General features: G+C 35.0%; 1 protein-coding gene across 1 annotated transcript in view; it reads right to left on the reverse strand.

Moving 5' to 3' along the window:
- Nucleotides 1-3815: 3815 nt before the first annotated feature.
- LOC126188828 (odorant receptor Or2-like) overlaps nucleotides 3816-20514 on the reverse strand; it is a 109049-nt gene continuing 92350 nt past the window's right edge. Inside the window, exon 7 of the mRNA XM_049930441.1 lies at nucleotides 3816-4055. Coding sequence (XP_049786398.1) covers nucleotides 3816-4055 — 240 coding nt within the window. The remainder of the gene's footprint in view (nucleotides 4056-20514) is intronic.

Here is a 20514-nt window from a genome sequence, read left to right on the forward strand (position 1 = left end):
AGTAACAAGACGTTTGTGGCATCCCGAGTATGAGAAACATAATGACAGGGGTGTGTCTTGGAATCAATGGTCTGAAGTCGCTACTTTATCGTAAATAAGAAGCTTAGAACAACGTAAAAATTTGTTGAAGGTTACCTTATGCTTGTTCTGTGACTGGCTACCCATTTCAGCATCATGTATAATCCTAATACAGCATGTTCTCTACAACACAGGCAAAATCAGTATTGGAAATTTTCGGTCTCACAAAATTATGTGTTCAAGGTAGAAAGGTGATGTATGTCCATTTTGATGCTTAAAGATTCCGTGTTGTGGTAGGTGGGCATTAGGTGCCTACGTTTCGATGATCATCCTTAATGACGTTCTTATGCCACTAGGGCGGTAATTCTGTTATATGAGGTGGTTTGCAAAAGTGGTGTACGTGTTTCCATTTTTCAGTACTTCAGTTGTTCACAGCGTCTTAGTCCGAAATTTATATCTGTCTTTCACACATACACTGAATGTCAGTCGTTGAAGGTTAACTGACATACTTCTGTTTTGCTTGATTTAATTGAAGTGAAGACACAAGGTAATTAAAGACATTAACTGCCAGTGGGCTTTGATTTATATCAATGCAGAAAGTCCCAGACCAGGAGTCGAAACCTGATCTCCCGCTTACTTGGGAGATGCGTTGACCACTCCGCCACCTGGACACGGTGGTCAGTATAACTGCACGAAGGAACAGACACCACACGTTTAGAATTGAGGCAAGTACGGCTAGTGATACCTTCAGTGCAGATGCACACCAAGCTCGAACCCTTATGGGAATCTGCGAAATGACGTGAGTAGTGACGATAACGGGCAGGGGTTACCACATCGGCAGTGTGTGGATAAGCTGAGAATTTGGGTCTGACGGGAAGCGTGCAGGTATAGTCCACATAGTTGGGTTGACCACTGTGTCTGGATGGCGTAGAGGTCAATGCATCTGCCCAGTGAGCAGGACGCCTAGGTTCGAATCGTGGTCCGGCACAAACTTTCAACTTTCCCTATTGATATAAATCGATCTTCAGAGGCAGTTAATGTCTTCAATTCCTTCATGCCTTGCTTCACACTGGCTGCAGGATCAAAATCCTAATCGTCTCGAGTATGTAATACACTGTCTCTATCCATATCTCACTTACACCAATAACTGAAGAAAGAGATTCTCACCTCCTTGATGAAATGGCTTTTGACTTTATCTAGCCTAACGGCCTTCAGCAGTGCATTTCAACCGGTCCTATCTCACCTTGCTAAGTCCTGGCTCACCCAGGACCGAACCTAGTTACCCAGGACCGGTTAAAATACACTACTATACAACACTTTCAGATATTTTCATTTACAAAACGCTTATTTTTGTATGAATTACTTAGAAAAATCAATGGAAATGGATATTTTCTCTAATCACAGGCACTTATTATAAAATAATTATTTTTTTCAACAAAAATGTCAATGTAAGAAAATAAATAATTTTTTTTTAATCGTGTATGTACGACAAAAATTTTAAGAACTGTACCATTCCTTACCCAAAATGTTTCTAATTCTTTCTTCTTCAGCAGCCATAACATTTTTATGAACCCATGTTTATAAATGTTTTTTGAGACGACTCTTGACTACACTTCTACCACATTCGCATCTACCTTTAATTTTCTGATATTCTTTGCTACATTTCTTACATATATTACAATATCACCTTTTCGATACTTATCTTTATGAAATTCATCAATATTTTTTATCCATACAGCATTTTTTATCCATTTTTATCCATTCAGCTGTTTGCTGTTGTCCATTTAAAAGATATAAAATTTAATAGGAAAAAATACAATTTTTATAAAATTCACATCATGAACTGTATATCACGAAATTTATTATTTCTATTTTTAAGTTTCTTCATTCCTTTATACACACATCAAAAAAGTTTTGCCTCATCCCAGTTCGCAGATATTGTATCACAGACAAACCCCTTTGGCCGTTCAGAGATGTCACTAAACCTGCCCAAAGATGTAAACAACCATGCATGAGCTATTAGACATAGGGAGTCCGACAGCCAATCACTTCCAGTCATTCCATCAGGAAGGAGGTGCATGCCTCGTGTCGTCTGTAGTTCAACTAAGCCTAGACGTCAATACCGCGGTTATATCGTGTCCGCATTGCTACTTTATGGCAGGATGGGTGAGGGAAGTGTCCAGGCGTCTCAGAGTGGACTAAAGCGATGTTGTTCGGACATGGGGGAGATTCAGAGACACAGGAACTGCCGATGACATGCCTCTCTCAGGCCGCCCAAGGGCTACTACTACAGTGGACGACTGCTACCTTCGGATTATGGCTCGGAGGAATCCTGACAGCAACGCCACCATGTTGAATAATGCTTTTTGTGCAGCCACAGGACGTCGTGTTACGACTCAAACTGTGCACAATAAGCTACATGACGCGTAACTTCACTCCCGCCGTCCATGGCGAGGTCCATCTTTGCAGCCGGGACACCATGCAGTGTGATACAGCCGAATGGACGGCTCAGGATTGGCATCATGTTCTCTTCACCGATGAGTGTCACATACGCCTTCAACCAGACTATCGTTGGAGATGTGTTTGGAGGCAACCCAGTCAGGCTGAACGCCTTAGACACACTGTCCAGCGAGTGCAGCAGGGTGGAGATTCCCTGCTGTCCTGGGGTGACTTTATGTGGGGCTAACGTACGCCATTGGTGGCCATGGAAGGCACCATAATGGCTGTATGATACGTGAATGCCATCCTCCGACAGACAGTGCATATTGGCGAGGCATTCGTCTTCATGGACGACAATTCGCGCCCCCATCGTGCACATCTTGTGAATGACTTCCTTTAGGATAACAACATCACTCGACTACAGTGACCATGATGTTCTCCAGGCATGAACCCTATCGACAATGCCTTGGATAAGTTGAAAAGGGCTGTTTATGGACGACGTGACCCACCAACCACTGTGTGGGATCTACGCCGAATCGCCATTGAGGAGTGGGACAATCTGGACCAACAGTGCCTTGATGAACTTGTGGATATTATGCCATGACGAATACAGGCATGCATCAATGTAAAAGGACGTGCTACTGGGTATTAGAGTTACCGAAGTGTATAGCAATGTGGACTACCACATCTGAAGGTCTCGCTGTGTGGTGGTAGAACATGCAATGTGTGGTTTTCATGAGCAATAAGAAGGGCGGAAGTGACGTTTATGTTGATCTCTATTCCAATTTTCTATACAGGTTTCAGAACACTCGGAACCGAGGTAATGCAAAACTCATCTCAATGTGTGTTTTTCTCTTTCATCTGTTCTTTTACAATTAATTGAAATTCCCAATCAGTAATTAATTTAGAATACTTACCTGGTAACATAATGTTAAACTCATTATTAAGATCCATACAAATTTTTTCTCCATATATAGTATTTAAATATTCACATCCGGCAATATTATAATAAACATTTATCTCTGATTCACCGTGTTTTTTAATCTCTTTTGTTGCTGAGATTCTTGATTATAGTCTCCATTATACAGAAAAATTTTATTACACTTTTTATAATTTTTAATGCCTGTATTGTAATGTATCTATTTTATTTTCCAAAACGTATCTTTCGTTATCACAGGAACTTAATGCTTTCTTCTTTATGTTTTTCACTTCGAATCATATAAATTTTTTTCTTTTCTTCTCTATTGGTAAACAAACAATCTTTATAATCTTCTAACCTTAATCTACTTTTAACAATAAATTTTATAGCTCCTTGAGATTTTTTCTCTATTTTATAAGCATGTTTTTTGTTTTGCTCTTTAACTACAAAATTCTTGCATTATTTTTCCATTGGATTCATCTTTCATTTTTCCTAAAACTCTCTTGTTTACTTCTGGAATACCACAAATATTATTTTCAGGATAACCACTTGTATCAAATGTATCAATCATTATTTTCGTGACTTCATAGAAATCTTCAGTTTCTATATTGTAGATATAACTGACTGTATCTTGATAACACAACTCCATGTTGTCTCCATATTTTGGTTTCATTATTCTCTAGCGAAAATCATACATCAGTCGTTTAGATAACTGAAGTATACTCATTCCAACAATGACTTGTTTATTAATGTAATTTTTGTTTTATTCATATGAATAGCAACAAGATTTTCATTAAATATAGTTCTCCCTTTAAAGTTTGGTTTTGCTATAAGTTTATCACACTTTTCTCTGACTGATACGCATTTTATATCAACTCTATTTCTCATACTTTCCATTGCCTTGCCAAATACTAAATAATTCATAAATTTTGTGAAAATCATTTTTGGATCCACCTCTCATTTCTGTATTTAAATCTCAATACTTCTTCAATCAATCATACTGTTTAAATTTTAAAACTCTATGTATTTTTGTTATTTTCATTCAAAGAAACAGATAATGTTTAAGATTTCTATAGTGAACTACATGATTATGTTTATCATTCAGAGTAGGCAACAATCTGCTTTCTTTAGTTCCTGGCACATTTTATTTCCAGGAGCTAATGGTACATCTTTGTGTAAATAATGTAATTCTTTTGGATATTCTAAATGTAATACAAAAATATATGCAATTTGAACAATGTCCAATATTCGACTTACATTTGTACAATCCAATTAATATCCATCATATGGTAAATGATGACTCATACTATAACCACATAAATTATTCACATCTAATTATGATAAATAATTTGGTAATTTACTATCAAAAACCTTCATATATTTATTGTTTACTTTAACATATCTTTTACAACACTGTTATTCCTTCTCTTATTCCCTTTTCAATCATTAATACCATTTAATAAGCATATAATAAATGAAGTGGTTGTTTAATCATTTCCATCATTGAGTACCAAGGTAATAGTGGTGCAATAGAATACCAAAATGGATCAGGATAATAGGTTTTTATATAAGTTTTTCTAAAAAATTATTCTAAAATTTTCAGTTTTAAGATATATATTATGATATTAACCTAGATTTTAATACTGATTTTTTTCAAACTATTTTTGCATGTTTATAATCATTAATTTCACAGCCATTCAGATTATTAAAATAATTTTCTTTGGCTGGTAATTCAAAATTCTTCCAAGAATACATATAGTCTTATGAATATATACCTTTTCTAATCACTAGATTAAATGACTCTTCTGGGAAAAATATTCTAATTTTTTTAATCTCTTCAAATTTGATGAAAGTTGATCAAGTGAAGAAGCCATAAATTTAAACGTGCCAATAAATCTCATTTCCAAACTTTCTGATCTCTTCCAAAAACTAATAAATAAATCAGTACAAGAACTTGTATGTTTTAACTATAAATTACATTTGCTACATAGTGGATTAATATATTTTCCAGTTAAATGATCATGGTGTTGAACATATTTATTTTTCTGCGAGTAATGACATATACACAGTGTACGAACTTTACATTTATTGCCTTGATTGTACTTCAGGCGTTAATGGTTTCATTTCTTCAACTTTAGAATAAATTATTTCAAATACCTTCAACTTCTTTTTTAATTTTTTTTACAGTCATCAGTCTTCTAACAGGTTTGATGTGGCCCAACACGAATTTCTCTCCTGTCCTAGCCTCTTCTTCTCAGAGTAGGACTTGCAACCTATGTCCTCAATTCCCTGCTGGATGTATTTCAACCTCTGTCTTCCTCTACAGTTTTTGACCTCTACAGCTCCCTCTAGTACCATAGAAGTCAGAATGTTATCGATCCCTTCTGTCTTATTTGATCTTAAGTCCTCCAAAGCTCCTTTAAATTCTGATTGTAATGCTCGATCACTTATCTCTTCTAAATCTACTCCTGTTTCTTCTTCTATCACATCAGGCAAATCTTCTCCCTCACAGATGCCTTCAATGTACTCTTACCCACTATGCACTCTCTCCTCTGCATTTAACAATGGAAATCCAGTTGCACTCTTAATATTACTACCCTTGCTTTTAATTTCACCGAAGATTGTTTTACTTTCCTATATGCTGAGTCAGTCCTTCTATCATTTCTTTCTCAATTTCTTCACATTTTTCATGCAGCCATTTCGCCTTAAATTCCCTGCATTTCATATTTATTTCATCCCTCAGCGACTTGCATTTTTGTATTCCTGAATTTCCCTGAACATTTTTGTACTTCATTCTTTCATCGATCAACTGAAGTATTTCCTCTGTTATCCATGGTTCCTTTACATTTATCTTCTTTATACCCATGTTTGTCTTTCCAGCTTCTGTGATTGCTGTTTTTACAGATGTCCATTCCTCTTCAATTGTACTGCCCACGGGACAATTCTTTATTACTGTATCTACAGCCTTAGAGAACTTCAAGCGTATCTCATCATTCCTTAGTATATTGTATCCTACTTTTTTGCATATGTATTCTTCCTGACTAATCTCTTAAACTGTTCTTCATCTCTACTACATTGTGATCTGAGTCTATATCTGCTCCTGGGTACGTCTTACAATCCAGATCTGATTTCAGAATCTCTGTCTGACCATGATGTAAACTCACTGAAATCTTCTCCTATCACCCAACCTTTTCCAAGTATACCTCCCCCTCTTATGATTCTTGAACAGAGTGTTCGCTATTACTTGTTGAAATTTATTACAGAACTCAAGCAGTCCTTTTCTTTTTTAATACATGCAATAAATATCTTTGGACAATTTGATCTTCTATAAACAACAGGACCTTTACAATGACCATTTATATATTTAATATACCAGTAGAATCCTCTTGGTTCATGTTTTGATATTTCATTGTATATGAATTTTCTGGATTCGGTTGGCAGTTGTCCACCTTCAATAGCAAACTTTCAAATCAGCATAAATGACAAATGGAGCTTTTTGTATAAATTGATAATTTTGGCATTTCTACTTTTGGCATTTTTACTTTTAATGGTTTTATTAATTGAACAGCTTGATGTGGGATTATCTAGTTTTTCTTTACTAGTGAAATGGAGTAAACATAAAACATAAATAAATTTTCAATTTGGTCATTCATAATTTGACTCAAAACAAACTTAAATAAATTTTTAATATAACTATTATGTGAATTACTTCCATCCTTGAAATAAAGGAGATATACATGTTTCTCTCTCTTACATTTTGCACTTTTTAATGGATACACTATTCTTCATCAAATGAATAAACATTAATAGATACATTAATTATAGTCACAATTTTTATATTTTCTAACTCCTCCAGATTTTTTGTCTACAGCTTATAATGCAGATTTTATAGCCCACAGACAACATTTTTTATGTTTATTTTTTACATTAATGTAAGCTTTTTTATTTTTATTTTACCCAGTAATTCAATGTAAGATAACCCTCTCAATGGAACATAGCTATTAATTCCTACTTGTAGTCCTATAATTCTATTTAATGACCATCTTGATTCCCATGCTTGAAAATTATACGTTCTTCATAAAATATACCATTTACCAATCTTAAGTTTTTTAATTAATTCTCTTTCATTTGTAATGCTATAGTTTTCTGTTTGGAAATCAAATTCCTGAATATTTTTCTTTGTCTGCATTTGGTACTTACAATAAACTTTTAAAGTTACTTTCAATCAACAATGTATTCTTAGATTATCTTCCACAGTTTTAATAATTTTCAATTTTACTGCACTCAAGAAATGATTAGGTTCAATTCAATTTCTACTATTTTCAAAACTTATAGTTTGTAAAATATTTGCAAATGCATTATCAACTATATAATCATGAACTGTTCTTCTGTTTTGGTTCTCTAATAAATCAGTACAAAAATTAAATAATTTTTCATCATCAGTACTAGCTTTTTGTTTCACAAACAACACCAGTAAAAATGGAAATATTACTTTCATTGGCTTAGTTTCACTGTTTTAAAAATTTTTATCATTGCTTCCAATTTTATAATAAGGTAATTGTTTCCAAACCCTTCCACCTTGCATTACATGATGTCTACTAATAACTCTAATTAGATCAACTTTGTTCAATCTACTGTAACCTCATAAGTTATTCATTTTACAATAATCATGAAGGTGAACAAACGTGAATTTCTGCAGTTGACTTTCCTATTCATAGGAAATAAAATTTATTAGATTTGTAAAAAATACCTGTCAAAATTTCCACCGCTAAGATTCCTTATTTAAGGGGACCACAACCTGCCTATCTAACCCATGTTAATTTAGGCAAGTATTTGACCATTTCTAAAAAAACTTTTTAATGCAGGGCCTTAATATTTTTACTGTATGTTGCATGATACTAATAGTCAACTGTACTAACATCTACTTTATCGATTTTGTAGTTTTTAAGAAAATCTTTTTAATTTATTAACAAATAATATTACATTTTTTCTACAGATAACATTTTTTGTGAACTTCCTAATGGGGGACTATTATTGAATGTAGTACCAGAGGTGGTTTGTTATGTTATGCAGAGTCTCTGAAATTTTCATTCATTTATGATAGTTTCTGATGTAATGGGCATATGAACTGAAAATTTTAATTTGTGGGAAATTGACTTTAAAGAAAAAACTTTTGAAATTTGTTACTTACAGTAAATTTAAACTGTCCTGCTACATATGATGGCCCTTCTTTGGCCTCTAGCTGGTCTTCTAGTATCTTTTTCACCTTCCTGGATGTTTGTTTTGTTTTCTTGGCCATATTAGATGCATACCTGTCTGCATCAGCTATCCTCATTTTATCGCAATGTTGCAGCCCAGTGAACATATTTTCACCAGGATTAATTCCCAGCTTTTTCAGTACCCAACACTTTCTAATATTACTACAATTGAATGTGAGAATAGCATCATGAAATTCTAGTTTCATTGTCTTCATGCCTACAAATAGTTTTAGGAAGATGGTTCCAAATTATGCTTCTGAAGCATTCATTTGGGTTCTGTGTCTGCTCATGCAGACATTTTCTTAGAAGGTCAGGACGAGCCAAGTCTCTGAAAATAGGTTTAACTGCTGTAATAATAACAGCAGGAAGAGAATGCTGGCGAGAATAAGATTCTCCAGTTGCCTGAGCCCTATTGTATTTGCACCAAGAATATTCTCCTGATGGACACAATCCATGACATGGCTTATCATTAGTAGAGGACTTATGGAAGAATATTGCCCAAACATCTCTCTTCATTGCCTCCAAATTTTCTTTATTTCTCCTAATTGCCTGCCCATATTATACCTGCAAGTTTTCTATTTCAGTTTTAGTTAACTGACCCTGTCCGGTCAACAATTTTCCATCTTCTAATTTTTTTCCTCTCATATCAACAGTTAGTTTTCTAAGCATTGTTCCCAAACGTTTTTGAACATGGCCTACACTGTCTATTTTGCTAATAATGTCATCTCCATATGGCTTAGAGTTCATCACATTGTTGTATGTCTTACTGTCACCATCGCCCAAATATTTGGTGTACTGTATGCCTCGTGTTTCAATGGAGCGATGAAATATTTGTTGTACTCCATGAACTCCCATACAACTACTTGTTCCTCTAAAATTAGGTACACAGTTGTGTTCTTTATGTTCATCAACTGTACAATATTTGCAATACTTAGACATTATCTCCACATCTAACACTACTGGTATCTACACTCGTGGCAGTCCATTCAGAGAAGTACGTCGTCTTTTCTGTCAACTTCCATCAAGAGCAACTGCAATATCTGAACATCCATCATTTTCTTCCACTGCTTCCCTAGCAGCCAGTTTCATACTTTCCTCACTGACCTCACATATATCTTTCTCTTATATTGCAGTCAGTTTTTCAAATTTATTTGGTGGTTGATGTAAGTTCATCACTGAACAAAATGTTCTCCCTGCAGCAATACCCTTGCTAATGGATTGTAAAGCATAAACTGATCTGGTATTGATTTCATAAGGGCTACTTGCATCTGGTTTTGAAGAACTCATAAATGAAATCACAGCTGAGCATTTAGTGCAAATTAAATTCAAAGCATTTGCTAGGCCTTCCCTCCCACTGGCACTCTCACAAATTTTCACACTCTGTGATTCACCACACTGTCTACATTGTACAAATTTAAAAATTACATCTGATAATATTCTCAAATTTATAATAATGTTGCTGCACCCCTACTTACAGTAAATTCGTTGTAACTCTCTTGAAATGCTGAGAGCTTCGTTGATGATGCACTTGTTGAAGAATCACAATTAGAAACATTGTTGGCAGGTGACATAACCTCTTGTACAGAAAGTTTCCTCTAAATTGTTGTTTCTTGAAAATGCCTTTACATTTCGTCATCTTCAATAAACACAACAAAACAATCATTGCAAATGTAAGTATAACCACTACTCGCAATCACATTTGAACAAAACTAACCATGTGTTTGAAAGCGTGTTGTTTACAAACAGCAAAAACATAAGAATACCAACCGTTGCATTCCAAGGATAGCCACCAAACTCGGGTGTAAAAAAGAATCCCTAATGTGCAATGTAGGGGATATAAAGATCTAAAATATATGCAGGCAAATGGGTGACAGAAAGGTGGCCATGGCACATAAACACACATAGTAGGAAAATTCTCTTTCATGCTCGAAAAAATTTTTTTTAGCAAAATCCTTTTCAGAGTACTTCAATATAAACCTTAATCTATCGAAATATGGTGAAAACTGAAAATCGATTTTTTTCGACCTGAGCCACAGTGTGGTCCCCTTAATAGATATCTAAATATTAAGTATGGGCTGATTCTTTTTTCTTATTTTTCACGTACTCTAAAGTGCAATTTTTACATTTACTGTCATGTTTATCTTTATGCGATGGATGAAATCTAAATTTTTAATCTATTGACAAGTTTTACGTTTTCTTAAATTATTTGGTTTCTTGTTTTTCATTAGTATTCATAAATAATATATCCAAATGTTTTTCACTCGGAATTCGTTATAAATGATTTTTATAATAATATTTAGAAATATTTTTCCACATATGTGGGGAATTCATGTACTGTTGTAATTTTTTGTATGATATTCATGTAAAATACACACTGTCTACACATTGTTCTATATCCAGCATTTGTATATATCCATGAAGTAAAGTTATCAGTTGACTTCTCAGTGTTACAATATTTACAAAACTTATATTTGACACAAGGTTGCTCTGCTTCTTGTTCAACTGGCTCTATTTATATAGGAAAAAGTTTATTACAGAAATAAAATAAAAAAATTCTGTTAAATGGAGTCGATTATAGATCTAATCAACAGTAAGCTTACATATAAGTATTTATGATTACTGATGTAAGGAATAATCCCTGGTTTTATGCAAATCAAGTTGCTGGTCTACTGTAAATCATTTGGAAATCTTGATAGTCCTGCTTCTGGTCTACCTAAATATATATGAAATTCATCAAAATTTATCAATGACCCAGGTCTATATTTTTTAGTTATGAGATCGAAAATGCCTTTTGAAGATTAGATTTATGAAGAATGTTTACCAGTAATTAGAAAACAAGGAGAATATAAAATTAAGTAAGAAATAAATACCAAACAACTGACTTCAAAAATTGAAAAATAATTTGGTAAGATCACGTACAAAACATAAATGGACTAGAATGAGATTTTCACTCTGCAGCGGAGTGTGCGCTGATATGAAACTTCCTGGCAGATTAAAACTGTGTGCCCGACTGAGACTCGAAATCGGGACCTTTGCCTTTCGCGGGCAAGTGCTCTAGAGCACTTGCCCGCGAAAGGCAAAGGTCCCGAGTTCGAGTCTCGGTCGGGCACACAGTTTTAATCTGCCAGGAAGTTTCATAAATGGACTAGTTGATACAAAGGTTACATGAAAGTAACGAAGAAATAAATACATTATTACCACATATTGTTCCTCAGACATTTAATAAAATTTAAGACCGACTTTTATTCTTTTAAAGTAATTTGACAATAACTGTGCACACACTTATTACGTAATTAGAGCAGAAGGAAAAAATTACAAAAACAATTATACAGAATCGAATGCTGATGATAAACTTGCAGAAGGTCAGCAGCCATATTATGGAGAGGCATAACTGAGTGTCATTTATTTTTATTTATTTACACATGTAGTTCTGTAGGACCAAATTCAGGAAGATATTTCCAAAGTCATGAAACATGTTAGTATATGAAATTACAGCATAAAAGTAATAACAGATAAAATAAACTGTTCATGAATCCAAAAATGCCAAGCCATAAGTTTAAGTAACCGCAATCAACAATATAACATAGGAATCAGCTTAATTTTTAAAGGAACTCCTCAACAGAATAGAAGCAGCAGCCTATGAGGAAACTCATCAGTTTCGATTTGAAAGCACATGGATTACTGGTAAGATTTTTCAATTTTTGTGAGTGAAAGCTGCTAAGCCTTGGGAATGAGCTGATATTGTTAACAAGAAACAACAGTAAAGAATGTATATATTGAAATGCCAAAGTCAGGATAAAGAGACTAGTGAAAAGGAGTCAACAAGTGGTTCGAAAATACACTACTTACTGCCTGATCTGCCCGTTTCTGAGCCAAAAATATCCTTTGAGAATGCAAAGAGTAACCCCAAAATATGACACCATACAATGTAAGCCAATGAAAACAAGCAAAGTAGACTAATATTCATGTCACTTACTTCAGATACCGGTCACGAATAGTAAAAAAGTCAGTATTAAGTCTTTGAACAAGATCCTGAACGTGGGTATCCATGATAGTTTACTATCTGAACACTTAGAAATTTGAACTGTTCGGTTTCATTAATAATATGCCCATTCTGTTAAATTAAAACGTCAGGTTTTGTTTAATTGCGTGTTGGAAACTGTAAAAACTGAGTCTTACTGTGATTTAGCTTTAGTTCATTTTCTACAAGCCATGAACTCATGTCATGAACTGCACTATTTGAAACAGAGCCAATGCTGTACACAACTTCCTTTACTGCCACGCTAGTGTCATCAGCAAACAAAAATATTTGAATATTAAGGTGTCTGCAGAACGCCTATTGAAGCGATTTTGTGTACCAGGAGCATTGTGATAGGGAGAGAATTACAGAAAGCCGTCAGCTTTGTGTCGCAGAAAGAGTGATGATGATGAGGTCCCACACTCCGAGGAGCGTAGGGGAACAATGTGGGAGACCCGCACCGCCGACTAGGCAATGTATTAGCGGAGGTGGTTTGCCATTGCCTTCCTCCGACCGTAATGGTGATGAATGATGATGATAAAGACGACACAACACCCAGTCATCTCGAGGCAGGGAAAATCGCTGACCCCCCCGGGAATCGAACCCGAAACCTCGTGTGCGGGAAGCGAGAACGCTACCATAAGACCACGAGTATGCGTAGCGTCGCAGAAAGAGTACTGGACACATAGAAGATGTTCCATGGTGTGATGCTAGCCTAATGGAAACAGCAGTACAATAGAAATACACATGCAGAATGACTCCAGCAATGTAATAGAGGCCCTTTCAACATCCCAGCAGCCTTGTGATGTAGACGCACCTGAGGGCTGAATTAGAGGCGTGGTGAGGCGTCTGCAGAAAGACAGTATTATGCAATGGCGAAAAAGTTTCTGTGTCCAAGCGTCAATCTGTACGTGCAAGGGTGACACTAAACCAGCAGCTGTACTTCGGTTACAGGCTACTGGACACCCAGAAGAGGTTCCATGGTGTGACCATTGGTGAATGGCAACGTCAGTGTCATGGATATACACTAGAAGATCGACTCCATAAAGAGACATATGCATTAGGGCAGCACCTGTCGGATGGAGAGGCATTCCTAATGGGCAGCATTTGTGTCATGGTGAGGTGCGTGCAGAATGGTGCAGAATGGCTATAGTGGTGCAATGACAAGGTAGTTTCTATGTCCCTGTAGTGATGTGTTGAAGAGAGTGTTACAGTAAGATAGACGCTTTGCCTCAGAGACAAATTATTGTAGACCCAGAAGGGGTTCCATGGTGACATCCTTCCATATTGCCAGCAGCATTAGCATAGGAAAACACTTTCAGAAACACTGAAACAGTCTCGTACTTACTCCTGTAGTAGGCCAACAGCCATTTCGTGGAGAGGCAACAGCATAACGTTAGAGGGAGTGGCATATTGAATCGTCTGTAGAATGAGTGTTATATTGCAGTGGCGAAGCAATTACTGTGTCTCAGAACTAAGGTGATGGGGAAAGAATGACAGCAAGCCCTCGGTTTTGTCACGCAGAAAGACTGCTGGACATTTGGGAGGAGTCTGCAGAATGCCAACAGCAGAGCAAAGGCACAGCCATTTTAGTGTCCCAGTAACAATAGTATGGCATGAGAGTTACAGGAAGTAAGCAACTGTGGCTCAGAGACAGATTATTGGAACCCCAAATGTGGCTCTTTGTTCAGACCAGTGCTACTTTCCAGCAGCAACATTCTCAACAAGACACTTGCAGTAGGACAGCAGCCTTGTCATGCTAAGGCAATAACTTAATGTTAGTGGGAGTGTCACATTGAGGTGTCTGCAGAATGACAAATCTATCAAAATTATGCAGTAATTACTGTTTCCAAGAAGCAAGGTGATGGGGACAGAGGTTCAGCAAGCCATCAGTTTTGCCTCACAGAAAGACCGCTGGAGTCCCATAATGACATTCTTGGTGAGACTCTACCAGAATTCCAGAAGCAGTCACAGAGAAACATACAAAATAAAAATATTCAATAAAAATTATTTTTAATAAATGTCAGAAATTCCAACCACATCTAATTCAGAAACATCTATGAAAAATAGATCTGAACGTATTAACCAAAACAATTGTCAACTATTTTAGGTTCTCTGTTTAAGGACATTTGGTTTCCTTCATTCGAAAATAAAAATGTATTAATTACAAATGATATTCTATGTATGACATCTCACCTCCAAATAATTTGGATGCAAACAATTTTAAGGAAAAGTAAATGTTATTATCTCGAATTTCTTAAGCTAAATAATATTTCTTTCAGAGAAATACATAACAATCAACTAGCTTTAGGGTAAGAATATATTCGCAACGAAATGAAAACATTAAGATGTTGTAATCTTGTTCAAAAAAATGTATTTTATTAACAGTTAACGATTTCAAAGAATCGATTATGATAATGAATAATAAAAACAGTAAACAAATAAGAAAATATTATATTACATCAGAAAAATATATTATTCATTTATATTAAATATAGATCAGAACAAGCAAAAAGAATTGTTGCAGGTTTTCAAAACCTATTAAAAATCAATGAAGAAGAAAAAGTAGAATTAAAAAAGTAAAAATAATAAGCTAGCACCATTCAATATGAATATGAAAATTTTTATTGATAAAGTTCAACAAAAACTAAAAATGGTTATATCTGCATTCAATAATTTTCAAGCAGGAAAAGCAGACAATATGTCCATTAGAAATGGACACAATGAACAAGATACATTTTATACATGCTATAATGATAAAGTATATGATGTAAATAAAGCAGAAAAACTAATTCATTAATTACTTGATGATTTTAGAGATAAGAAGAACAAGGAAATTTTTTTTACATTACCCACCATTACTTGATTTTGTCAAATTAACGATTGAACCCATAAACTAGCCTTTTGATTATTTTAATGTTTTTAACTAGAAATTCATAAACAGAAAATGTCTTCATGAATATTGCCACCTTCACCAACAAAAATTTTTAATGAATTTACTCTTTTTAGTTTTACATACTGTACAATGACCTTCAATTCTTTGTCATCCATTTTTAGTTGTTACTCTCTGAGGATATTGTGTTTTAGTAAATTTTTTACTCTTCAAACAGTAAATGTGATTCTCTTATATATATATATATATATATATATATATATATATATATATATATATATATATAGAGAGAGAGAGAGAGAGAGAGAGAGAGAGAGATGAAAAATTTCATAAGATTTTAATTACTTCATCAGATATTCTTAACTTTACATCAACTGGAACAGTTGTAACAGAATATTTTAAAATTATAGTAAGAAAAATTGATTTATTTACTATTATTGACTGATCAATAGGAGTTATGTGATAAAGATTATCATAAACACATACTGTGATATCAAAATCATTAAACAATAATTTCTATAAATAAAAACATTTTTAAACAATAAACCTACACCTGAAAGTGTACATTTTTTGTTCGCTTCCAGTCATATAATTAAATTCAGTTGCTTGCATATCACATAATTTATCTTTAAGATTACTTAACTCATTTAAATATAAGGCTAAATCTGTTTTTCTGATATACCTCTGGAAAGTTTCTCTATTTACTTTTTTGTAAGGTAATTAGTTAGATCATTTTTATTAAGTTGTTTAATTTATCATAAGTTGCTTAGTAGTGACATAATTTTTGACCTATGTTAGAATATTCATATATTTAGGTTTTGTATCAAGATTGTTTAACTCGCTTTCCAAGTACTGTTTTTTAACTGCGTCATAGCCATTTACATGATCTTTTAAACCTACTATTCTACCTTCAAAATCAATATATCCTTTAGTTGCTTTACAAATGTTACATTATTTCTTATGAAATTGTTTAATTAAACTTTCTGTATTTGGATCAATTTTTTTATAGTTCACTTTTCAGGTTTTCTATATTTTATTTAGGTTTTCTAAATTTTATTCTCTCAATATTGTAGTATAGATGAATTTATCCCAAATAGTTAATTAGTTGCTTAGGTATATTACTGCCAAATGAATTAAAAACAAATTTTTTATTTTCATTCTTATAATAAAAAATCCAGTGAGAACCAGAATGATTAGCTGTATCTAAATTTACTTTTTCAGATTCAGATTCTTTTGATTCATTAGGTAATTCAGCAATCATATACTCCACAAAAGTGTTTAATTTTTAATTTTTTAGCAAAATCGAGAGCTATCAGCTTTACTAATTCCTTGTGAATGAGAAAACAAAAAATTATTTACAAGCACCTAATAAGGCTACAGAGATTGTAATAAATGCTGATGATAAATGGCTTCATCCAAATCATGCACAATTATGCATGAACTTAAAAATTTGATAGTTAATCATGATGGATCAAAATCAGATTAATCAACAAATGATGGAAAATCTAATAAAAATTGATTGATACTTCTGTGGCAGAACTGTTTGGTTTTGTGACTATAAAGAAAAGAAATAATATTTTATCTAGAATCAAACATTCTTTTATTTCATCAACAGCTATGTTTTATTTGACTTCGTCTGTTACTGATAAAATAAGCTTGGAAGGACATATTCTTAATAATGGAAAAATAAGGAGTAAGACAAACAAGGTACTTTATCCACTTGCAGTACTTGGTGGATTTTTTAAATATTATAAAGAAATTATGTGGGAAAGAGATTTATCAGTCATTTCCACAAGATATTCTAGTTCTGGAGATGCAGTTCGTAGATGGCCTGATTGCAATGATACTGGAGTTGAAATTAAAGACACACTCCCTAAAGAAGGAAACATTGTAATAGAATTGATGGAAATTTGTGTAGCAATTGTTAAATATTAATCAGATTACGAGTTAGAACAATGAGAAAATGTTAGGAAAAATCCAAAAATTCAGATATCTTTTTATGAACTACAAATGTAGAAGTTGCAGTATTGAGTGGTAAGAAAAATTGTGTACTTGATATCACAAATTATTATAACTCTGCAGAATTTGACATGCCACATTTCATATTTGTTACATTTCAGACAAATTGTAGAAATAATCTTTTACTTGACTCTTCATTAATTGACAACATTAATGTATAGTGTAGATAAAAAATGTAAAAGAGAAATTTCCCACAGGATGTCTGGAATATTAAACTTCCATATAACTTTCTCAAAGTATGCAATGCATATTTCGATTTTAAACGAGTTACACTACTCAAATCAGACACTGACTTAACTCCATATAATTTAATTTCAACTTATCTGATCTAAGTGATTAATGTGACTCATAAAAAAATTGTAACTTCACAGAAAACGTCTTTGAAACTTTGTGCAACTTTAAATTAAAAGTGCCTTCAGATACTTAAGTGTATATAACAATGTATATTAACAAAAACTTAATGCATGATGCACATCACAGAATACTTACTAAAATTTTTAACTATATAAGTGTAAAAAAATTAGAAACGTTATATAAGTGTTTACTTCAGGTTTGCATTTCCTTTTGAATTATTTTCAGACAGATAGAGGGAATAGAAACTGAAAAAAATTGTATATCAATTATAGTATGTTATTTCAGATAGCTCTTGTTATGTAGATTATGTGAGCATTTTGAATTTTCAACATCGATTAGTATTTGCATGAGACAGATGATTGTTCCCCACTCATCGATACAAACAACATAGGTCTTGCCTGTGCAAGCCGTCTGAGGCCGTTGACAGCTCTGGGAATTTAGAGCTTGTTTGTAATCAGCAGCGTGTGGCCTTTAGATAAGATAATGCTCAACTAGTGCGACAGTGCTCAGAGGAAAAGAGATAAATCTGTGTGCTGGATTCTCCTGTTTGCTCCGTCTCGCTTATACATTCTAACTGAGCTGTTCACTAAGCAGTTCGTAGCTTCATTCAGAGATGGCGCTGAAGCAATTGCCATTTACAACATTATGGGAATAAGCCCCTGCTCAGCGAGGGTGATAGGATACAAATTTTAGAATATGTCAGTAGTCAGCATCAGTTATTGGATGATGGGGACGAAGATGTGGAGAACAAATGGAAAAAAATTCAAAGGCATCGTTCAATATGCCCTAGATAAGTATGTTCCGAGTAAGGTGTTAAGGGATGGGAAAGAGCCACCATGGTTAATAGGCGTGTCACAAAAGCGCTACATAAACAAAGAGCACTTCAAAAAAAAAATGATGATCAAAGAGCACTTCATCTCAGACTCATCTATTCATTCTCTCAGCAGCCACACCGGCACGGAAACGCAACAGAGAGAAGGTCGAAATACTGAATTCGGTCTTCCGAAGTTGTTTCACCACGAAAGGTCAACACTGTCTCTCCTTTGAATCGTCGTGCGAACGTCGAAATGACAGATATTGAGATAACCGATCGCGGAATTGAAAAGCAGCTACAATCGCTTAGGAACACATGAGATATAGGATTCTATAAAGATTATGCGAAAGAACGTGCTCCCCTTCTAGCAGTAATTTATCGTAGATCGCTTGGGCAACGAAAGGTACCTAACGAATGGAAAAAGCACAGGTCGTTCCCGTTTTTAAGAAAGGCCGTAAGACAGGTCCCCACAATTACAGGCCTATATCGTTGACGTCAATCTGTTATAGAATTATGGAACACGTTTTATGTTCAAGAATTATGACGTTTTTGGAAAATGAACATCTCCTCTACAAAAATCAACGCGGATTCCGCAAACGGAGATCCTTCGAAAATCAGCTCGCTCTGTTCCTCCATAAGATCCACAGCGCAGTGGACAACAGCTGATGCCGTGATCCTTGAATTAAGTAAGGCACTTGACACCGTCCATTTAATGAAAAACATAAGAGCTTACTGAGTATCGGAGCAGACCTGCGATTGGATTCAAGACTTCCGTGCAGATAGAACTCAACACGTCGCTCTTAACGGAACTAAATCGACAGACGTAAAAGTAATATCCGGAGTACCGCAGGGAAGCGTAATAGGAGCGTTGCTGTTTACGATATATATATCGTCTATATTGTCTATGCCAAAGTAGCCACGCCAGAAGAATTTGCACAACGACCTGCAAAGTTGATGAGTGGTAGAGGCTCTGACAGTTGACCCTGAACGTAAATAACTGCAACACATTGCGCGTACATAGGAAAAGAAATCCACTGCTGTACGGCTACACTATTGATGAAAAACAGCTGGAGACAGCGTTTGCCGTAAAATATCTAGCCGTAACTGTCCAGAGCGACCTTAAGTGGAACAGGGGGAAAAGCAGACACCAGAATCAGATTTACTGGAGGAGTCTTAAGGAAATGTAACTCATCCACGAAAGAAGTGGCTTATAATGCGCTTGTTCGCCCATTTCTTGGGTATTGTTCGTCTATCTGGGATCCCTATCAGTTAGGACTGATGAGATAGAGAAGATCCAAAGAAGAGCGGAGCGTTTCGTCACGGGATCGTTTAGTTGGCGAGAGAGCGTTAGGGAGAAGCTAAACAATCTCCACTGACATACGTTACAAGAGAGGCGTTGTGCCTCACAGAGAGATATAGTATTGACATTTCGGGACAGCACTTTTCAGGAGGAGTCGGACGACATATTACTTCCCCCCACATACATCTCACTTAGTGAGCACGAGGAGAAAATTCGAGAAATTAATACAGAGGCTTACAGACAATCATTCTTTCCAAGCATTGTTCGCGTTGGAAGCATCAGGTAGTGGTACCGAAAGTACCCTCCGCCACCCACCATCTAGTGGCTTGCGGAGTACGATGTAGATGTAGATACTTCATTTTTGACGTATGATATTCCTTTTAAACCTTTGAGTGCTGGAGGCACACCACCTGCTGAGGCGCTGCGGCCTGCCCTGTACCTCGAGCTGCCGCCTGGGCCAGAACGGCCCGCGCTGCCCCACC

The sequence above is a fragment of the Schistocerca cancellata genome, chromosome 5 (assembly GCF_023864275.1).
Source record: "Schistocerca cancellata isolate TAMUIC-IGC-003103 chromosome 5, iqSchCanc2.1, whole genome shotgun sequence".
NCBI lineage: Eukaryota > Metazoa > Arthropoda > Insecta > Orthoptera > Acrididae > Schistocerca > Schistocerca cancellata.